The sequence below is a fragment of the Lucilia sericata genome, unplaced genomic scaffold, assembly GCF_015586225.1.
Source record: "Lucilia sericata isolate MDLA Ls3-8-SP2 unplaced genomic scaffold, ASM1558622v1 Contig000141F_arrow, whole genome shotgun sequence".
NCBI classification, from domain to species: domain Eukaryota; kingdom Metazoa; phylum Arthropoda; class Insecta; order Diptera; family Calliphoridae; genus Lucilia; species Lucilia sericata.
Window position 1 is genome coordinate 110,878 of NW_023994173.1, and position 22,922 is coordinate 133,799.

The following is a 22,922-nucleotide window of genomic DNA, read 5'->3' on the forward strand; positions in this document are numbered from 1 at the left end:
TGGTTTAAAAATTATTTGTGTTTTTTATTATTGATTTTTATTTGAAAAAGTTCTCAGTAATTTTTACGGAAAATATAAGAAATTCAAATCAAAAGCAATTTGTATTTTCTGAGAAATGAAATACAAACCAAATAAAATTTGTAATTTTAATTTTTTTAAATAAAAATAATAACAATTACTGTCTCTGGTTTTTATATCAGACGGATAATGATTTGCCTTAGAATTAAATACAGATACTGGTATCCCGGAATATGAAGAAATGTGACCTTTTCATAATATTTTTTTTAAATTGTAAGCAAAAGTGTTAATCTAGTTAATTTTAAATATAAATATTCCATTCCGACGTGATACACAGATTTTAACTTCATTTTGTTGTCCAATATTATTAAATCAACATCAGAAAATTCATTGCGTTTTGCGTAAATAGTCAAAACAACGCAGTGAAATAATTCGTAGGTATTTTAAAATTCAAATTTAAGATCCAAATTCACAGTACATTCGCAAAGAGTTCAGGTCATATTTTATGTGGGTAACGCATTCCGCAACAACATCGAAGAAGTCTAACTTTCACATATTTTCCCGAAAACTTAGCTTACATACTCAACTCACTCCTATGCAATCGCAAAAAAATTTGGAAACATGACTCTTTAAGCACATGTCGGCAATACTTGATAAAGAAACCTTTTCGCTACCTTGACGAGAAATGAACATGAAAGCTCTCACGATCATAAAATTAAACATCGTGTTAGAAGTCATTCTATATTTAAAACCATGCAATTGAAAACATTTCCGAAATACTAAATATTCTCAATGAACGGGAATATTTTATAGGGTTTATGGACCAGGACTAAAACAATTTTCGGATGAACAATTATTTATAACAATAAGATATCAAAATATGTATGGGGGTCCGTGAAATTAAATAAATTCCTCAAGGGGTCCGCGAAGTAAAAAACGGTGGGAACCGCTGTTTTAGAACATGGACAATATTTTTAATGGCTTTTTCCTGCATGTATTTTCACTCGTCTTTTTTTGCTCCTTTTTGCTAGTTCAGAAAGTTTCTTTTGTAAATTTTCTAATAAAAATTAAAAACATGACATTATTGTCGCTGTTGTCGAGCTCAACTTGTCGAGAAAATGTTAATGGTTTTCAAGTGTATAAAGGTAAAGAAAGTATAAAATTTTTGTTAGAACTAAAAGATGTTTTAACATTTTGAAAAGTTAATTGATTAAAATTTGTTCAGAGTAAATTTTAAGTAGTACAAAAAAGAATTGCAGGGATTAAATAGTTTGAAACAATAAAGATATTTAAATTTTGTGGGAAAGTAAAATAAAAACAAAAATTAATATAAAATAGAAACCCTATAATATGCCCTAAAGCCTCTGGTCTAACTTTTAGTCTAGTCTATAGTCTTGACCTAGTCTATAGTCTAGTCTAGTCTAGTCTAGTCTAGTCTATAGTCTAGTCTATAGTCTAGTCTATAGTCTAGTCTATAGTCTAGTCTATAGTCTAGTCTATAGTCTAGTCTATAGTCTAGTCTATAGTCTAGTCTATAGTCTAGTCTATAGTCTAGTCTATAGTCTAGTCTATAGTCTAGTCTATAGTCTAGTCTATAGTCTAGTCTATAGTCTAGTCTATAGTCTAGTCTATAGTCTAGTCTATAGTCTAGTCTATAGTCTAGTCTATAGTCTAGTCTATAGTCTAGTCTATAGTCTAGTCTATAGTCTAGTCTATAGTCTAGTCTATAGTCTAGTCTATAGTCTAGTCTATAGTCTAGTCTATAGTCTAGTCTATAGTCTAGTCTATAGTCTAGTCTATAGTCTAGTCTATAGTCTAGTCTATAGTCTAGTCTATAGTCTAGTCTATAGTCTAGTCTATAGTCTAGTCTATAGTCTAGTCTATAGTCTAGTCTATAGTCTAGTCTATAGTCTAGTCTATAGTCTAGTCTATAGTCTAGTCTATAGTCTAGTCTATAGTCTAGTCTAGTCTAGTCTATAGTCTAGTCTATAGTCTAGTCTATAGTCTAGTCTATGGTCTAGTCTATAGTCTAGTCTACAGTCTAGTCTATAGTCTAGTCTATAGTCTAGTCTACAGTCTAGTCTATAGTCTAGTCTATAGTCTAGTCTATAGTCTAGTCTATAGTCTAGTCTATAGTCTAGTCTATAGTCTAGTCTGTAGTCTAGTCTGTAGTCTAGTCTATAGTCTAGTCTATAGTCTAATCTATAGTCTAGTCTATAGTCTAGTCTATAATCTAGTCTAGCGTATAGTCTATAGTCTAGTCTATAGTCTAGTCTATATTCTAGTCTATAGTCTAGTCTAGTCTAGTCTATAGTCTAGTATATAAGTAGTGTAGTTTATAGTCTACTCTATAAAGTAGTCTATGGTCTAGTCTGTAGTCTAGTCTGTAGTTTAGTCTAGTCTATAGTCTAGTCTATAGTCTAGTCTATAGTCTAGTCTATAGTCTAGTCTATAGTCTAGTCTATTGTCTTGTCTATAGTGTAGTCTGTAGTCTAATCTATAGTCCAGTCTATAGTCTAGTCTATATATTCTTTGCAAAACACATATTTCCATTGTTCTTTCTGTTTTGTTATTAAATTACACATAAAGGTGAGAAATATCTCGGGTCTTATATTATGTATGTATATTTACTGGCATGCGAGTTATTAAGAAAATAGAGCATACCTTTAGGTTATTGAACAAATACCTGGAATTCTAAATTAATGTTAAAAAGAGTTTAAATACAATAAAATTTAATATCTCTTATGAATTTTCTTTTTTAATTATATCATAAAACAAGGCGTTTTTTTTCATGTAATTCCATTAATATATCAAACCTTTAAAAGAATTTCTTTATAATTTTCTTAAACCTCGTTGCATAAAGTAAATGCGTACAGAAAGTGAGAGAAAAAAATATAAAATGAAGAAATTTAATTACTTCTTACTTCCCATTGTCTAAGAAAGCTATAAATTACTTTTGCTATACAAACTCCTTCACCTACCCAACTGTACATACAAAGTAGAAAAATATTTTTCTTTAATTTTTCCCATATAATTTAAACATTTATGCTCTTCTACCCAAAAGTAAAACCAAAATGTTACAAAGAATGAAAATTGTAGTAATAAACCAGGAAAAAGCTGGAGTAACAAAAGGCAGCGAAACCTACCAAGTCATTTATGTCTGTTGAAGAAAAATTACAATCGCGTTTAATTTTAACTTTTCGGTTTCTTTTTTCTTGCATACTTCCAGGGAACCATTTGCTATAGGTACCTACCCAACTCAGGCATTTTCTTATTTATTCCTTGTTCCTGATTGTGTTATTTCTGGTATTTTTTTTCTCGATATCTTTAAATACAGCCAGTGTCTGTGCGTGTTTTCCTGCTTGTTTGAAACGCCAACATACAATTCAATGTGTCAAGTTAAAATTAAATTGCAATTTGTGGCTTAATTTATATATTTTATTAACACACATACATACTCACACAGTAACAAAACCACAAATACTCTTACTAGTCTACATTTTAAATTTTTCCCTGTCTGTTTTGAGTTTTAATTGTAAGCGAACATTTTATTGTGGTTACAGTCAAATTTAGAATTGTTTGCCATAAAATAAACATGGAAAAAGTGGTACACTTTTGGGTTAATTAGAAAACATAAAAGAAGGTATACTTTTAGGAGAAGGATAAAAGTAAGTATAGTATAGGTTTGGATAAAATTAAGAATATTGGCTAGGCAGTAGACTAGGTTACAGACTAGTCTATAGACTTGACTATGGACTAAACTATAGACTAGACTATAGGCTAGACTATAGACTAGACTATAGACTAGACTATAGACTAGACTATAGACTAGACTATAGACTAGACTATAGACTAGACTATAGACTAGACTATAGACTAGACTATAGACTAGACTATAAACTAGACTATAGACCAGACTATAGACTAGACTATAGACTAGACTATAGACTAGACTATAGACTAGACTATAGACTATAGACTAGACTATAGACTAGACTATAGACTATAGACTAGACTATAGACTAGACTATAGACTAGACTATAGACTAGACTATAGACTAGACTATAGACTACACTATAGACTAGATTATAGACTAGACTATAGACTAGACTATAGACTAGACTATAGACTAGACTATAGACTAGACTATAGACTATAGGACTAGACTATAGACTAGACTATAGACTAGACTATAGACTAGACTATAGACTAGACTATAGACTAGACTATAGACTAGACTATAGACTAGACTATAGACTAGACTATAGACTCGACTTATAGACTAGACTATAGACTCGACTATAACTAGACTATAGACTACTATAGACTAGACTATAGACTAGACTATAGACTAGACTATAGACTAGACTATAGACTAGACTATAGACTAGACTATAGACTAGACTATAGACTAGACTATAGACTCGACTATAGACTAGACTATAACTAGACTATAGACTAGACTATAGACTAGACTATAGACTAGACTATAGACTAGACTATAGACTAGACTATAGACTAGACTATAGACTAGACTATAGACTAGACTATAGACTAGACTATAGACTAGACTATAGACTAGACTATAGACTAGACTATAGACTAGACTATAGACTAGACTATAGACTAGACTATAGACTAGACTATAGACTAGACTATAGACTAGACTATAGACTAGACTATAGACTAGACTATAGACTAGACTATAGACTAGACTATAGACTAGACTGTAGACTAGACTATAGACTAGACTATAGACTAGACTATAGACTAGACTATAGACTAGACTATAGACTAGACTATAGACTAGACTATAGACTATAGACTAGACTATAGACTAGACTATAGACTAGACTATAGACTAGACTATAGACTAGACTATAGACTAGACTATAGACTAGACTATAGACTAGACTATAGACTAGACTATAGACTAGACTATAGACTAGACTATCGACTAGACTATAGACTAGACAATAGACTAGACTATAGACTAGACTATGGACTAACCTAGATTATAGACTAGAATACAATCTGAAGTCGATGTATTTTTTTCGACAAAAGTTTTAAATTTTTCTGTCATATATTATTATACATTAAGCTGTTTTTTCTAACTTTATTGCCTACTTTTAGGTTCTTTTGTTATACCTAAATAAATTTGCATATTTTTTCCTACAAATACAATTTATTTCTTGCAAATATTGTTACATTTTTCTATAGAATTATTTCAAATTACTATTGAAATTCCTTAACTCCAAATATATTCCTTTTATAGAGTCTGCCCTCAAACCCACCAACAAAACTGCCCTTAAACTGTAATAAAAATAGAAAAAAATCCATAAGGTATTGTATGCCAGACACGTTGTAGACAAATGACAAAATATTTTTCTTATCTTGGCCTTTGAAAAGTTTGTATTTTATTTATTTAGTTTATTTTTTTGCTCTCAAACTTTCTTTTGGTCTTTTGTATATTTTTGTTATAAATTGAAAGTGAGTGCCAAGGAAAATAAAACCCAATTTGTGCACATTTTATTTTCAAATGTTTCCAGTACTTTAGATGCTTTTTTTTCTAAGAAATAGAAAAATGCAAAATAAATTTTTGGAAATAAAATTTAATATGATTAGTTTTGCATAACAAAGCAAATTTAAAATATACATTTATAGCAAAAGAAATCAGAAAAGAAGTGTCCAATTATTGTAGCATAACACAAGAGGGCTGTTATTGTGAATTATTTTGTTGAAAATAGAAAAAAACTGTTGCATAATTTTGGGTGGGTATTTTTTAAGTAAACAATTAATTTAGGTTTAGAAAATCTTTAAATGAAAAGATTTGAATTATTTTCTTTATTTCAATTATGTGAGTTCTTTAGACATCCCTTCTAGTAATCCTTAGTGTAAGTATATTTGGGATATTCATCGGGTTTATTCAAACAATTGTAATCCAAAAATTGTCTCCATCTAGTACAAGTTCTTCTATAACAACGTTTGTCTGTTATTGGAGGATAAGTCACTGGTTTGTCGGTAGGAGGATAGGGCGTGGCAGGAGTTGGTACTGTGGGCACTGGTATACAAATTCTTTTCACCACTAAATTGGAGGAAGGTGCACTTTGTTGAACATTGCTTAGAAGATTTAAACCCAAATTGATTTTAGGGTTCAGATTAACCAGATTGGATATTTGATTATTATTACCGCTAATCACATTACCAGATTCTAAAAGGAGGAAGTAATGATAAATTTACTTTTGGTATCCTTAGAAAAAAATACTTACGATCTACTAAAACATCAAAACAAATTTCATTTGGTGGTGTTACCGGGCCGGGTGTGACTGGGTAGGGAGTTACTGGAGCTGGAGTAATAGGCGCAGGCGTTGTAGGTGTTGGAGGCGGTACTGGTGGTAAAGTGGGTTTTGTAATACACACCCTTTGGGTGGGCACATTGGTGGCAGCTCCTGTTTGTTTAACTTTACTCAACAGGTTTAAGTCCAAATTGATTTTGGGACTAACATTAACAAGATTGGAAACTTTGTTATCATTTCCCGTTATAGCGGTATCGGGTTCTAAAAGGAAAACCAAATTGAAATAAAGACAAAATAGAATACCAGCAAAAAGTTTTAACACTTACGACTTATGGGTATATCGAAACAGATTTCATTGGGATTGCTACCGGGTACAACTCCTGCGGGCAATGGGGCACCACCATCTCCGCCTCCACCCAATAAGTCTGTTATTTGACTTAAAAGATTCAAGTTAACATTAAGATCTGGCGCTACATTAAGTAAACTGGAGATAACATTTTTGTTGCCCTTGATATTAGTGCCTCCAGGTGCTAAAGGAAAAGGAAATAAAATTTTTGTTTCTCTTAAGAACCTTTTGAGATAAAACTTACCTGCCACAGCTGGTAGATTTGGTACTAGAGATCCAGCTGGAGGTACACCCGGTACTGGTGCTCCTGAACCGGGACTACTTGGCTTTCCAGAAAGCTTTTGTACCACATCACTTAATAGATTAAGTTTGACATCAGCATCAATGGGTAAATGATCAAGGAGGAAATTTCATTATTGTTGCCTTGGATGGACTGTAGAAGCTGGAAAAAAGTTTGAGAAAAATATTACAAATGAACTGCAACAGAACTAGAACAGAACTAGAACAGAACTAGAACAGAACTAGAACAGAACTAGAACAGAACTAGAACAGAACTAGAACGAAACTAGAACAGAACTAGAACAGAACTAGCACAGAACTAGAACAGAACTAGAACAGAACTAGAACAGAACTAGAACCGAAACTAGAACAGAACTAGAACAGAACTAGAACAGAACTAGAACAGAACTAGACAGAACTAGAACGAACTAGAACAGAACTAGAACAGAACTAGAACAGAACTAGAAACTAGAACAGAACTAGAACTAGAACTAGAAACTAGAACTAGAAAGTAGAGAACAGAACTAGAACAGAACTAGAACAGAACTAGAACAGAGCTAGAACAGAACTAGAACAGAACTAGAACAGAACTAGAACAGAACTAGAACAGAACTAGAACAGAACTAGAACAGAACTAGAACAGAACTAGAACAGAACTAGAACAGAAAAACTAGAATAGAACTAGAACAGAACTAGAACAGAACTAGAACAGAACTAGAACAGAACTAGAACAGAACTAGAACAGAACTAGAACAGAACTAGAACAGAACTAGAACAGAACTAGAACAGAACTAGAACAGAACTAGAACAGAACTAGAACAGAACTAGAACAGAACTAGAAAAGAACTAGAACAGAACTAGAACAGAACTAGAACAGAACAGAACAGAACTAGAACAGAACTAGACAGAACAGAACAGAACAGAACAGAACAGAACTAGAACAGAACTAGAAAGAACACTAGAACAGAACTAGAACAGAACTAGAACAGAACTAGAACAGAACTAGAACAGAACTAGAACAGAACTAGAACAGAACTAGAACAGAACTAGAACAGAACTAGAACAGAACTAGAACAGAACTAGAACAGAACTAGAACAGAACTAGAACAGAACTAGAACAGAACTAGAACAGAACTAGAACAGAACTAGAACAGAACTAGAACAGAACTAGAACAGAACTAGAACAGAACTAGAAACAGAACTAGAACAGAACTAGAACAGAACTAGAACAGAACTAGAACAGAACTAGAACAGAACTAGAACAGAACTAGAACAGAACTAGAACAGAACTAGAACAGAACTAGAACAGAACTAGAACAGAACTAGAACAGAACTAGAACAGAACTAGAACAGAACTAGACAAAGAACTAGAAACAGAACTAGAACAGAACTAGAACAGAACTAGAACAGAACTAGAACTAGAACAGAACTAGAACAGAACTAGAACAGAACTAGAACAGAACTAGAACAGAACTAGAACAGAACTAGAACAGAACTAGAACAGAACTAGAACAGAACTAGAACAGAACTAGAACAGAACTAGAACAGAACTAGAACGAACTAGAACAGAACTAGAACAGAACTAGAACAGAAGAACTAGAACAGAACTAGAACAGAACTAGAACAGAACTAGAACAGAACTAGAACAGAACTAGAACAGAACTAGAACAGAACTAGAACAGAACTAGAACAGAACTAGAACAGAACTAGAACAGAACTAGAACAGAACTAGAACAGAACTAGAACAGAACTAGAACAGAACTAGAACAGAACTAGAACAGAACTAGAACAGAACTAGAACAGAACTAGAACAGAACTAGAACAGAACTAGAACAGAACTAGAACAGAACTAGAACAGAACTAGAACAGAACTAGAACAGAACTAGAACAGAACTAGAACAGAACTAGAACAGAACTAGAACAGAACTAGAACAGAACTAGAACAGAACTAGAACAGAACTAGAACAGAACTAGAACAGAACTAGAACAGAACTAGAACAGAACTAGAACAGAACTAGAACAGAACTAGAACAAGAACTAGAACAGAACTAGAACAGAACTAGAAACAGAACTAGAAACAGAACTAGAACAGAACTAGAAACAGAACTAGAACAGAACTAGAACAGAACTAGAACAGAACTAGAACAGAACTAGAACAGAACTAGAACAGAAACTTAGAACCAAGAACTAGCAACAGAACTAGAACAGAACTAGAACAGAACTAGAACAAGAGAAACTAGAACAGAACTAGAACAGAACTAGAACAGAACTAGAACAGAACTAGAACAGAACTAGAACAGAACTAGAACAGAACTAGAACAGAACTAGAACAGACTGACAGAACTAGAAACAGAACTAGAACAGAACTAGAACAGAACTAGAACAGAACTAGAACAGAACTAGAACAGAACTAGAATAGAACTAGATTCTGAATTGAACTGAAGATGTCTTGCTGATTACAGCAAGTTGTTTGTGTTTATATTTTATTACCTGCTGCTGGATCCGGCTTGTTGGGCTATTTCTTGTTTCAGAGAAACTCAAGGCATTAATGAGGGCATTAATACGTATGGGAGCATTTATTAGAGAAGAAACGCGATTATTATTGCCTTCAATATTCAAACCTCAGGACCTGAAAAGTATTTACACAACATGAGGCTTTACTTTATGGAACAAACCAATGTAAAACTTACCTGCTGGTATACCACCAACTGGACTACCTCCTACGCTTGGTGCTCCGCCAGTTGTGGGATCCACTGGACCAGGAGCTCCTGGAGTAGCACCAGCCAAACCTTTTAAGAGACCGTCTTCTAATATACCCACCAATAACTCTAGTAGATTATCCACCAAATCCACCACACCTCCTAGTAAATTGTCCAATAATCAGTAACCAAACCTTTACCATCCGCACCACCCAATAGGCCACCTAATAGGCCTCCTAACAAATCACCCAAAGTATCGCCTAATAAACCACCTACTAAACCATCGCTACCTAAGAGACCATCCAAAGACCAGGCACCAAGCCTTCCTTGCCTTTGCCACCCAATAAACCACCCAACAGATTTCCAACCCAACCATCTTTCTGCTCCGCTTTACCACCAGCTGCTGGGGCAGCAGTTCTATCAACTTTACTCAAAAGATTGACTATAGCATCCACATCAACGGGTGCATTGATCAGACTTGAAAACAGTATTATCATCCCCGGTGATGGTAGTGGCACCTAGGAATAGCAGAAGTATATATTAAATAAATTTGAAAATCCTGACAATGCTTGTTTCAACACATACCTAAAGGTTTTTCTTTGGGATCTATCACACCCTGGTTTAACTGACTTAAAACGTTGGCCAAAACTTGAGTCTAATGGGCAAGTTAATTAAATTATTTAAACGATTTCCATTCCTTTGATAGAAGTTTCTGAAAGAATAGGTTTTTTTATTACAAGTATTAAATATTCTAAATTGATAAAAATACAATAATCCAACTTACGTCTCTTAAACTTATCCATATCATCTTCCGTGGAATATTAGTGGAATCTTTATCTAAAACCTTGGCCTGTTCCACTGTTATTATACGAAGTTCACTCGTTTCCTCGCTTTCTTCTTCAGATTTCTTCAGTTCAATTGATACAGAAACATCTTCATTAAATTTCTTTATATTATTGGCTGGTTGACCTTTAACTTCTATACTTTCCATGGAGACAGATGTGGGGAATTTCGAAGAGGAACTGGAACGAAAGAGAACATAATAATTAAATCATGAACAGAACCACAACTAGAGCAGAATTAGAGCAGAACTAGAACAGAACTAGAACAGAACTAGAACAGAACTAGAACAGAACTAGAACAGAACTAGAACAGAACTAGAACAAGAACAGAACTAGAACAGAACTAGAACAGAACTAGAACAGAACTAGAACAGAACTAGAACAGAACTAGAACAGAACTAGAACAGAACTAGAACAGAACTAGAACAGAACTAGAACAGAACTAGAACAGAAACTAGAACAGAACTAGAACAGAACTAGAACAGAACTAGAACAGAACTAGAACAGAACTAGAACAGAAACTAGAACAGCACTAGGAAAGAACTAGAACAGAACTAGAAACAGAACTAGAACAGAACTAGAAAAGAACTAGAATAGAACTAGAACAGAACTAGAACAGAACTAGAACAGAACTAGAACAGAACTAGAACAGAACTAGAACAGAACTAGAACAGAACTAGAACTAGAACAGAACTAGAACAGAACTAGAACAGAACTAGAACAGAACTAGAACAGAACTAGAACAGAACTAAAACTAGAACAGAACTAGAACAGAACTAGAACAGAACTAGAACAGAACTAGAACAGAACTAGACCAGAACTAGAACAGAACTAGAACAGAACTAGAACAGAACTAGAACAGAACTAGAACAGAACTAGAACAGAACTAGAACAGAACTAGAACAGAACTAGAACAGAACTAGAACAGAACTAGAACAGAACTAGAACAGAACTAGAACAGAACTAGAACAGAACTAGAACAGAACTAGAACAGAACTAGAACAGAACAGAACTAGAACAGAACTAGAACAGAACTAGAACAGAACAGAACTAGAACAGAACTAGAACAGAACTAGAACAGAACTAGAACAGAACTAGAACAGAACTAGAACAGAACTAGAACAGAACTGAACAGAACTAGAACAAGAACTAGAACAAGAACTAGAACAGAACTGAACAGAACTAGAACAGAAACAGAACTCGAACAGAACTAGAACATAACTAGAACAGAACTAGACATGAACCGAACTAGAACAGAACTAGAACAGAACTAGAACAGAACTAGAACAGAACTAGAACAGAACTAGATACAGAACTAGAACAGAACTAGAACAGACAGAACTAGAACAGAACTAGAACAGAACTAGGAAACTAGAACAGACTAGACAGAACAGAACTAGAACCGAACTAGAACAGAACTAGAACAGAACTAAAAACAGAACTAGAACAGAACTAGAACAGAACTAGAACAGAACTAGAACAGAACTAGAACAGAACTAGAACAGAACTAGAACATAACTAGAACAGAACTAGAACAGAACTAGAACAGAACTAGAACAGACTAGAACAGAACTAGAATAGACCTAGAACTAGAACAGAACTAGAAACAGAACTAGAACAGAACTAAAACAGAACTAGAACAGAACTAGAACAGAACTAGAACAGAACTAGAACAGAACTAGAACAGAACTAGAACAGAACTAGAACAGAACTAGAACAGAACTAGAACAGAACTAGAACAGAACTAGAACAGAACTAGAACAGATCTAGATCAGAACTAGAACAGAACTAGAACAGAACAGAACTAGAACAGAACTAGAACAGAACTAGAACAGAACTAGAACAGAACTAGAACAGAACTAGAACAGAACTAGAACAGAACTAGAACAAAACTAGAACAGAACAGAACTAGAACAGAACTAGAACAGAACAGAACTAGAACAGAACTAGAACAGAACTAAAACAGAACTAGAACAGAACTAGAACAGAACTAGAACCGAACTAGAACAGAACTAGAACAGAACTAGAACAGAACTAGAACAGAACTAGAACAGAACTAGAACAGAACTAGAACAGAACTGAACAGAACTAGAACAGAACTAGAACAGAACTAGAACAGAACTAGACAGAACTAGAAAAGAACTAGAACAGAACTAGAACAGAACTAGAACAGAACTAGAACAGAACTAGAACAGAACTAGAACAGAACTAGAACAGAACTAGAACAGAACTAGAACAGAACTAGAACAGAACTAGAACAGAACTAGAACAGAACTAGAACAGAACTAGAACAGAACTAGAACAGAACTAGAACAGAACTAGAACAGAACTAGAACAGAACTAGAACAGAACTAGAACAGAACTAGAACAGAACTAGAAAGACTAGAACATAACAGAACAGAAACTAGAACAGAACTAGAACAGAACTAGAACAGAACTAGAACAGAACTAGAACAGAACTAGAACAGAACTAGAACAGAACTAGAACAGAACTAGAACAGAACTAGAACAGAACTAGAACAGAACTAGAACAGAACTAGAACAGAACTAGAACAGAACTAGAAACTAGAACAGAACTAGAACAGAACTAGAACAGAACTAGAACAGAACTAGAACAGAACTAGAACAGAACTAGAACAGAACAGAACAGAACTAGAACAGAACTAGAACAGAACTAGAACAGAACTAGAACAGAACTAGAACAGAACTAGAACAGAACTAGAACAGAACTAGAACAGAACTAGAACAGAACTAGAACAGAACTAGAACAGAACTAGAACAGAAACTAGAACAGAACTAGAACAGAACTAGAACAGAACTAGAACAGAACAGAACTAGAACAGAACTAGAATAGAACTAGAACAGAACTAGAACAGAACTAGAACAGAACTAGAACAGAACTAGAATAGAACTAGAACAGAACTAGAACAGAACTAGAACAGAACTATAACAAACTTCACATTTCATAATATCCATATTGTTGAACTCACCTATATCCCTTTTCAACTTATTCGTTGCCATTTCTTCTTCATTACTTGCCACCTCCATTACTTCTTCCGATGACGACGTATCTTCCTCCTCTTCTATTGGCATGGCACCCTTCATAACGGGCAAAAATTCCTGAGTAAATTTTTCTTTCCATTTGTTTCATTTTTTGCAAAACATCAGCACTTTTGTGCCACAATGGTAAACCTTGAAGACCTTGAATATTTTCGTGTGGTTGATTTTGTATGTGGCCAAATCCAGTGGTCAATAGAAATATGACTACAAATATTTTTGGTGTCATATTTATGGCTTTTCTTTGGCCTTGCGTTTTTTTCTCTTATTATGTTTATTTTAGCTGACCTAATTAATTAATAATTTTTTTTCAGTACATAATTTGTTTTATATACTAAAGTCATGGTAGCTTGAAATAATCGTTTGTTATTAAACATTCTTAAGAATTGCAAAGAAACGTGTTAAAAGACGGTTTCTCTACTTAAAGGCCGATAAGGTTAATGACATGACAATCAATTTATGTTCGAAGTTCGAACATATTTCATTTTTTAATTAAGTAAATAAAACATTTATGTGTTGTTAATTGCAATCGTTTAAGAAATTTATTGATTGTAATTTGTAAAGTAAGTTATAGAATTTATGCAATAATTTGCGATTTTGCTAGTGGGAGATTAAAGTAGTTTATCTCTAGATAATAATGTAGTTTTTAAATATAAATGCTGGTTAATTAGTTAGTTAGTTAGTTAGTTAGTTAGTTAGTTAGTTAGTTAGTAGTTAGTTAGTTAGTTAGTTAGTTAGTTAGTTAGTTAGTTAGTTAGTTAGTTAGTTAGTTAGTTAGTTAGTTAGTTAGTTAGTTAGTTAGTTAGTTAGTTAGTTAGTTAGTTAGTTAGTTAGTTAGTTAGTTAGTTAGTTAGTTAGTTAGTTAGTTAGTTAGTTAGTTAGTTAGTTAGTTAGTTAGTAGTTAGTTAGTTAGTTAGTTAGTAGTTAGTTAGTTAGTTAGTTAGTTAGTTAGTTAGTTAGTTAGTTAGTTAGTTAGTTAGTTAGTTAGTAGTTAGTTAGTTAGTTAGTTAGTTAGTTAGTTAGTTAGTTAGTTAGTTAGTTAGTTAGTTAGTTAGTTAGTTAGTTAGTTAGTTAGTTAGTTAGTTAGTTAGTTAGTTAGTTAGTAGTTAGTTAGTTAGTAGTTAGTTAGTTAGTTTAGTTAGTTAGTTAGTTAGTTAGTTAGTTAGTTAGTTAGTTAGTACTTAGTTAGTTAGTTAGTTAGTTAGTTAGTTAGTTAGTTAGTTAGTTAGTTAGTTAGTTAGTTAGTTAGTTAGTTAGTTAGTTAGTTAGTTAGTTAGGTTAGTTAGTTAGTAGTTAGTTAGTTAGTTAGTAGTTAGTAGTTAGTTAGTTAGTTAGTTAGTTAGTTAGTTAGTTAGTTAGTTAGTTAGTTAGTTAGTGTTAGTTAGTTAGTTAGTTAGTTAGTTAGTTAGTTAGTTAGTTAGTTAGTTAGTTAGTTAGTTAGTTAGTTAGTTAGTTAGTTAGTTAGTTAGTTAGTTAGTTAGTAGTTAGTTAGTTAGTTAGTTAGTTAGTTAGTAGTTAGTTAGTTAGTTAGTTAGTTTAGTTAGTTTAGTTAGTTAGTTAGTTAGTTAGTTAGTTAGTTAGTTAGTTAGTTAGTTAGTTAGTTAGTTAGTTAGTTAGTTAGTTAGTTAGTTAGTTAGTTAGTTAGTTAGTTAGTTAGTTAGTTAGTAGTTAGTTAGTTAGTTAGTTAGTTAGTTAGTTAGTTAGTTAGTTAGTTAGTTAGTTAGTTAGTTAGTTAGTTAGTTAGTTAGTTAGTTAGTAGTTAGTTAGTTAGTTAGTTAGTAGTTAGTTAGTTAGTTAGTTAGTTAGTTAGTTAGTTAGTTAGTTAGTTAGTTAGTTAGTAGTTAGTTAGTTAGAAAGGAGGTTGTATTTATATAAATATACATACGTACATCCGGAAACCCAGCGATTTTGAGTTGGAAGATGACCTCGGAATAAACGGAATTGGAAGATGATCAATCATATAGGATTCTTTTCTTTACATCTAAATCGTAGATAATCTTGTGTAGATAATCTTTGTGTAATGATTTCCAACTTTGCATTGATTCCGATTTTGGAGGGCTGTAGTCATCGAGTTGAATCGCTAAGTACCTTCAATACGTGACCAATAGCCATCTTTGCGTTGATTCAGATTTCGCAAACATTTGAGAATACCAAGGTATTCTGACGATCTTAACCAGTTGACAAGAGATGCGTACGAGTTCATCAGTTAACAAATATAAACTTTCCTTGATAGCATTTAATCATCTAGTTGAAAAGATCACAGGAATTCGAACAAAATCAAAGATTCCAAGAAACATTTTTTAATTGAAGAATGCCTATAGTTTTCGATCATTTGGATACACTTTACCAACAAATACAGTACGATCTCCTTAAATAATAAGGAGCTCATGTTCTACAATTGATCGTTTTAAATCGATCGAATGCTAACATGGCTTTTGACTTATTTAGACCTTGATATTTGCCTATGTCTGGGCTAACTGGAATAAATTAGCCCTTCTGTATGTTTGAAGAGATTTCCTTTTGTAAGATCTTCAACCTTCTGACTTTCTATGTTAATTTCTTTGTTCATATCATTTTTAATCTCAAAACATAGTCAGATGATTCCGTCGTGTTAAAAAATCTGTCCAATTTGTAGAACTTGAGGAAGTTATTATAATGTTAAACTTGTAAACAGTTTAAGAACTTTTCAAGTACCTTCTTCCCATCGGTCTTAGCACATTAGTAAGACGAAGTAATGTACATCCCAATCATTCGATACTTAAGCCCTATTACTGCATCTGAGGATTCAGATGCTACTTTCTAGGAATTTAACTAAAATTTCAACTAGTCCAGTTTTGGAACTTTTAGAAATTATTTAATAAATCCAACACATAGGCGTAAGTTTTTTATAAAAAAGTTTAAATTTATTTTAGAATACATTCAATAAATATTTTAGTAGGAAATAATAATTTTATCTCCTGAAATCTTAAGTCCTAATATCTGTGACATCGGTATCGCATTTTTCGCCATTTACGACAATACTTACGATAACAACGACGCATTGTAGGATAGATGGTATATGGAGGATGATAGGTGCTAGAAGCGTAAGGAGGATAGGTAGGCGGTAAGGTTGGGGGTTGAGTTGGTGGTTGTGTAGGTGGTTGTGTAGGTGGTAAAGTCGGCGGTTGTATTGGTGGCAAAGTCGGAGGTTGTATTGGTGGCAAAGTCGGAGGTTGTGTTGGTGGCAAAGTCGGTGGTTCTATGGGAGGAAGAGTTGGTGGTTGAGTAGGTGGGAGAGTTGGTGGTTGTGTAGGAGGTAAAGTTGGTGGTTTCGTAGGAGGTAATGTTGGAGGTAGAGTGGGTGGTAAAGTTGGAGGTTGAGTAGGTGGAGGTAATGTTGGAGGTTGTGTGGGTGGTAAAGTTGGAGGTTGAGTAGGTGGTTGTGTTGGTGGTAAAGTTGGAGGTTGAGTAGGCGGTTGTGTTGGGGGTTGAGTGGGTGGTAATGTTGGTGGTAAAGTGGGTGGAAGAGTTGGAGATTGTGTGGGTGGTAAAGTTGGAGGTTGAGTAGGTGGTTGTATAGGAGGTAATGTTGGAGGTAGAGTAGGCGGTTGTGTGGGAGGTAATGTTGGGGGTAGAGTAGGCGGTTGTGTTGGAGGTAATGTTGGGGGTTGAGTAGGTGGTAGCGTAGGTGGAAGAGTTGGAGGTTGTGTGGGTGGTAAAGTTGGAGGTTGAGTAGGCGGTTGTGTTGGTGGTAAAGTTGGAGGTTGAGTAGGCGGTTGTGTTGGGGGTTTAGTGGGTGGTAAAGTTGGAGGTTGAGTAGGTGGTTGTGTTGGTGGTAAAGTTGGAGGTTGAGTAGGAGGTTGTGTGGGAGGTAATGTTGGAGGTTGAGTGGGTGGAAGTGTTGGTGGCTTTGTCGGAGGCATTGTGGGAGGAAGAGTAGGTGGTACAGTTGGTGGAAGTGTTGGAGGCTGTGTGGGCGGTAAAGTTGGTGGGAGAGTCGGTGGTTGTGTGGGAGGTAAAGTCGGAGGTTGAGTAGACGGTAGAGTTGGTGGAAGGGTTGGTGGAACAGTTGGTGGTAATGTAGGAGGGCCCGTGGGCGGTAAAATAGGCTGTTCTGTTGTAGCTTCAGTTGGAGGCATCTTCGTGGTTGTCTTCCTTCCCTTACATCTTATCCTTTGCAAAAGATTTGTCGCTACATTAGCATCAACTATAAGCTGTCCACCCACTTTGGCCAAAGTACTGATCGTATTATTTTCACCGATTTGCGTTACATCCGATTTTTCTAAAAACAAAAACTAGACAGTCAAAATCCAACTACCAATTAACAAAACTACTTACGTTCTTGTATAATAATATCATCGCCTTCTTCAACACATTCCTCATCGGTCAACTCCTTGCCAGCAACCAAACCGGTAACTTGTTTAACAATTTCTCCTAAACGTAATTTAACCACACCCTGGGTATTCACCACAGCACCACGAATAACTTCATTATTATCACCCACCATGACCACGGAATTATCGGCTGTAAGATCAAAGTTTTAATTAACAAAAGTCGAAGTGTTCTTCCATAAAAAATACCCACAAACTTGCTTGGTTATATCCTTATGTTTAGCCGAACCAGATCCACTAGTTTTCTGATCTGTTAGTTCTGCTAAACCAAGATCTACTATTAAATTAGGATTTATATCCAAAAGTTGTATAACTTTCGTATTACTGCCATTAATGGAAACTTTATTGGTACCTAAGGAAATTATAAAAGTAAATATGAATCGGGTTTTTATATAGAAGGAAAAGAAAACCTACTTTCTTGGGTATTTAATATCGCATTCAAAATGCCACCCTTTTCATCTTCCTGGCTACCTGTGGACTGCTCATTTTTGTTTAACAATTTCACCAGAATCTGAGCCTGAGGCGTTATTTTGCCCAATTGTAGTTTGGTTATATTGGATCCAGTTATATTGGTATCGGTATTGACTATGGAAAATCAATTCAATTAACTTTTTTCCTAATTCCTGTTGATAACCATGAAACTAAACTTACGTTTTTGAGCATTTAAGTCCACATTTTCTATGCCCCCTCTACTAGTTTGTTGCAAATTTTTGGTTAAACCAGTTATGCCTAGTAAAGCTTGAGGAGCCACTAATAAGCCATCAGTTTTGTGTATATCTGAACCCTCTAAAGTATCACTTAAATCAGCTGCAATAAAAGATTTTATATAATGAAATTCTGAATTCCAAAAATATATAGGAAAAAGTCACCATTTTGTATATTAGCTTTGAGATTTTTAATGCCACCACTTTCCGAGCCCAAAATTCTATTAAGGATACCTAAATAATTGGATAAAATTTCTAATTATTGAAAAAACTTATAATTTTTTGACCATTTTACCTTCTTTTTCTCCACCTGTTATAACTTGTTTATTCCCTGCCAGTAGATCTATGGGTGCTGACGCCAAAGCTCCAAGTTTTAATAAACTTGATTTTTTTAAATCTTTGCCTTTTAAGTTTGAACTTTGATCAACTGGAAACAAAAATCAAAAACCAAAAAAAAAAACGAATTAATTTCAAGCATATAACTTAAATGCTTAAAGCTTTCAAAAAGCTCAATTTAAAAGCTTACTTTTTGAAACAAAACATTAAGAATCTATCAATTTAACATAGAAATTAAAAACAAATTAATGAACAAAAGATCGAAAAAAGCTTTCAGAAAGCTTACTAAAAAGCTTTTACTTTTAAAGAAGTAATTAGAGGAAATGATTAATTTAATATTCTGTATTTTAAGCTTTCTAAACAATAGCTCATCGAAAAGCTGTTAATAATATGTATATTTAAATATTTTTAGCTTTTCTTAAGTTTATCTAAAACTCACCTTTCTGCTGATTTACATTAATGTTACTAATATCACCCTCAGAACCCTCAATTGTCTGAACATTCTGCGTCAAGGCATTAATGGGTGCTCTGACTCCCACCGAGCCCTGTAACAAATTTGCCTCTCGATTATCCGCACCTTGTATATTAGAGCTTTGATCAACTATTAAGAAAGAAATAAAAAGCTTTACAACTCGTTTTACTCTTTTCTACCAAAAAGAAACTTACACAACTGATTATTTATATCAACATTATCAATATTCCCACTCTCTCCATTTGCAACAGTTTGGACGTTTTTCCGTAAAACATTGATAGGAGCGGAAGCAGCTATCGGAAGCTGCACGCCACTAAGCTTTTGATTGTTGCTGCCCAATAAATCGGCGCTTTGGTCCACTGAAATGAAAGTATATTGCAGTAATTTTATGATTTAGAAAATTTTCTTTCTTACCTATCTGTGCATTTATTCTGGTATTATTTATACCTCCTGGACCTTCTGCTATTTGGATATTTTGTGTCAGAGCTTTTATGGGAGCACTAGCTTGTACTGCAACTTGGGCCAAGTTAAATTTAGAGTTATCGCTGCCAACTAAAGTGCCAGATTGATCGACTTAGAGAAAATATAAATAATTAGAACTTGACTAGTATTGAGCTAGAACTGAACTAGAACTGAACTAGAACTGAACTAGAACTGAACTAGAACTGAACTAGAACTGAACTAGAACTGAACTAGAACTGAACTAGAACTGAACTTGAACTGAACTAGAACAGAACTAGAACTGAACTAGAACTGAACTAGAACTGAACTAGAACTGAACTAGAACTGAACTAGAACTGAACTAGAACTGAACTAGAACTGAACTTGAACTGAACTTGAACAGAACTAGAACTGAACTAGAACTGAACTAGAATGAACTAGAACAGGAACTAGAACAGAACTAGAACAGAACTAGAACAGAACTAGAACAGAACTAGAACAGAATTAGAACAGAACTAGAACAGAACTAGAACAGAACTAGAACAGAACTAGAACAGAACTAGAACAGAACTAGAAACAGAACTAGAAACAGAACTAGAACAGAACTAGAACAGAACTAGAACAGAACTAGAACAGAACTAGAACAGAACTAGAACAGAACTAGAACAGAACTAGAAACAGAACTAGAACAGAACTAGAACAGAACTAGAACAGAACTAGAACAGAACTAGAACAGAACTAGAACAGAACTAGAACAGAACTAGAACAGAACTGGAACAGAACTAGAACAGAACTAGAACAAGAACAGAACTAGAACAGAACTAGAACAGAACTAGAACAGAACTAGAACAGAACTAGAACAGAACTAGAACAGAACTAGAACAGAACTAGAACAGAACTAGAACAGAACTAGAACAGAACTAGAACAGAACTAGAACAGAACTAGAACAGAACTAGAACAGAACTAGAACAGAACTAGAACAGAACTAGAACAGAACTAGAACAGAACTAGAACAGAACTAGAACAGAACTAGAACAGAACTAGAACAGAACTAGAACAGAACTAGAACAGAACTAGCACAGAACTAGCATAGAACTAGAACAGAACTAAACAGAACTAGAACAGAACTAGAAGAGAACTAGAACAGAACTAGAACAGAACTAGAACAGAACTAGAACAGAACTAGAACAGAACTAGAACAGAACTAGAACAGAACTAGAACAGAACTAGAACAGAACTAGAACAGAACTAGAACAGAACTAGAACAGAACTAGAACAGAACTAGAACAGAACTAGAACAGAACAGAACTAGAACAGAACTAGAACAGAACTAGAACAGAACTAGAACAGAAATAGAACAAAACCGGAACTAGAACTAAACTGTTACTGAACTAAGACTAAAACTGAATTAGAAGAACCAAGTTTACATACCGAATTGTTCATTTGCCTGCAAATTTTGTATGCCACCCACTCCTTTGCTTATTTGTAGATTGTTGGTGAGAACATCTATGGGAGCATTGACCCCAGCAACAACCTGAAGCAAATCGGATTCCTCATGCTGAGCGCCAATCAATCTGCCAGCTTGATCGACTAAGAAAACATTAAGACATTTTCACAAAATATTCCAGAATTTTTTCGAAAAAGTTTTAAAGAAGCTTAAAGCTTTTCTTATCCGCAGTTGGTATAGATTTGTTTACCTTTTTGCACATTCGTTTTCACATTTTCTATACCCCCAGGCCCTTCGGCTATTTGAGTATTGTGATCTATAAGCTTTATTGGAGCATTTGCTTGTATTGGTACCTGAGCAAGGCCAGTTTTATGATGACCAATACCAATTAGATCCGCTGACTGATCAACTGCAAAGTTAAAACATTTTATGGTTATTATTTTTGATACATTAAGCAATTTAACCTACATATTTGTTGGTTACTCTCCAAATTTTGAATACGTCCGGGTCCTTCACCTATCTGCAAATTATTACTTAGTAAATCTAACGGCAAATTAACACCAGCTGGTATGATAATGCCTAGTGAGTCTTCCTCAAATTCACCAATCAATTCAGAACGTTGATCAACTGTAATGAAATAATGTATAAAGCCGGACTTTTATGCAAATCAAGGTACAAATTATTAAAACTCACCCAGTTGTAGGTTATCCTTTTTATTAACTACACCCCTCGTAGCATCATTTACCGGTGGCAAACTGGGTCCACCTAATAAACTTCCAAGCAAACCACCGCTATTAAGTAAAAGTTGTGGTTTAGCCGAAACCTTTAAAATCATTAAAATTACTAGGCTTAATCTCAACAACACCTTCCACATATCGAACTTCTTTTAACTTTTTTATACAAAAATTTATTTATTTTTCTTTATACAGTTACAGTCGATTGGTTTAAACATTTTAATAACTTTTTTAATGCATCGGTTCACTTGTTAGCGAAAACTAATCCAAGTTTTATTAATTGTTGTTAATTTATAAACAATTTGCATGGCATTTATAAATTTGTGCAATCTCACATTTTGCCTCTTTTAAATCTGCAGATTGCAAGTGGGAAATAAAGAATTATTATAATAGGCAGTAGATAATTTCTTCTAGAGACGTGGTTTTTAGTAAATTCAACTGATGTCTGTATTACTCTTAGATAAAGATCTTAGCTAAATTTAATTTATTTTATACTAATTTGATTTTTTAAAAATCTAAAACTGCCTTTGATCTCAGCAATGAACTAGAGCAGAATCAGAACAGAACTAGAACAAAACAGAACAGAACTAGAACAGAACTAGAACAGAACAGAACTAGAACAGAACTAGAACAGAACTAGAACAAAACTAGAACAGAACTAGAACAGAACTAGAACAGAACTAGAACAGAACTAGAACAGAACTAGAACAGAACTAGAACAGAACTAGAACAGAACTAGAACAGAACTAGAACAGAACTAGAACAGAACTAGAACAGAACTAGAACAGAACTAGAACAGAACTAGAACAGAACTAGAACAGAACTAGAACAGAACTAGAACAGAACTAGAACAGAACTAGAACAGAACTAGAACAGAAC

The 22,922-nt window shown here is 34.1% G+C and overlaps 1 protein-coding gene across 1 annotated transcript; it reads right to left on the minus strand.

The window, feature by feature from the left end:
• Nucleotides 1-16,510: 16,510 nt before the first annotated feature.
• LOC119601073 lies at nt 16,511-22,495 on the minus strand. The gene is made up of 15 exons (XM_037951781.1): nt 22,003-22,495; nt 21,778-21,936; nt 21,560-21,718; nt 21,294-21,452; nt 19,835-19,993; nt 19,615-19,779; nt 19,388-19,549; nt 18,908-19,039; nt 18,778-18,846; nt 18,560-18,715; nt 18,323-18,493; nt 18,102-18,260; nt 17,856-18,041; nt 17,145-17,799; nt 16,511-16,577 (listed from the first exon to the last, which is right to left on the minus strand). Exons 1-15 carry the CDS (start codon nt 22,181-22,183, stop codon nt 16,511-16,513), a joined length of 2,739 nt encoding a protein of 912 aa, XP_037807709.1. The 5' UTR covers nt 22,184-22,495.
• Between the last annotated feature and the right edge of the window lie 427 nt (nt 22,496-22,922).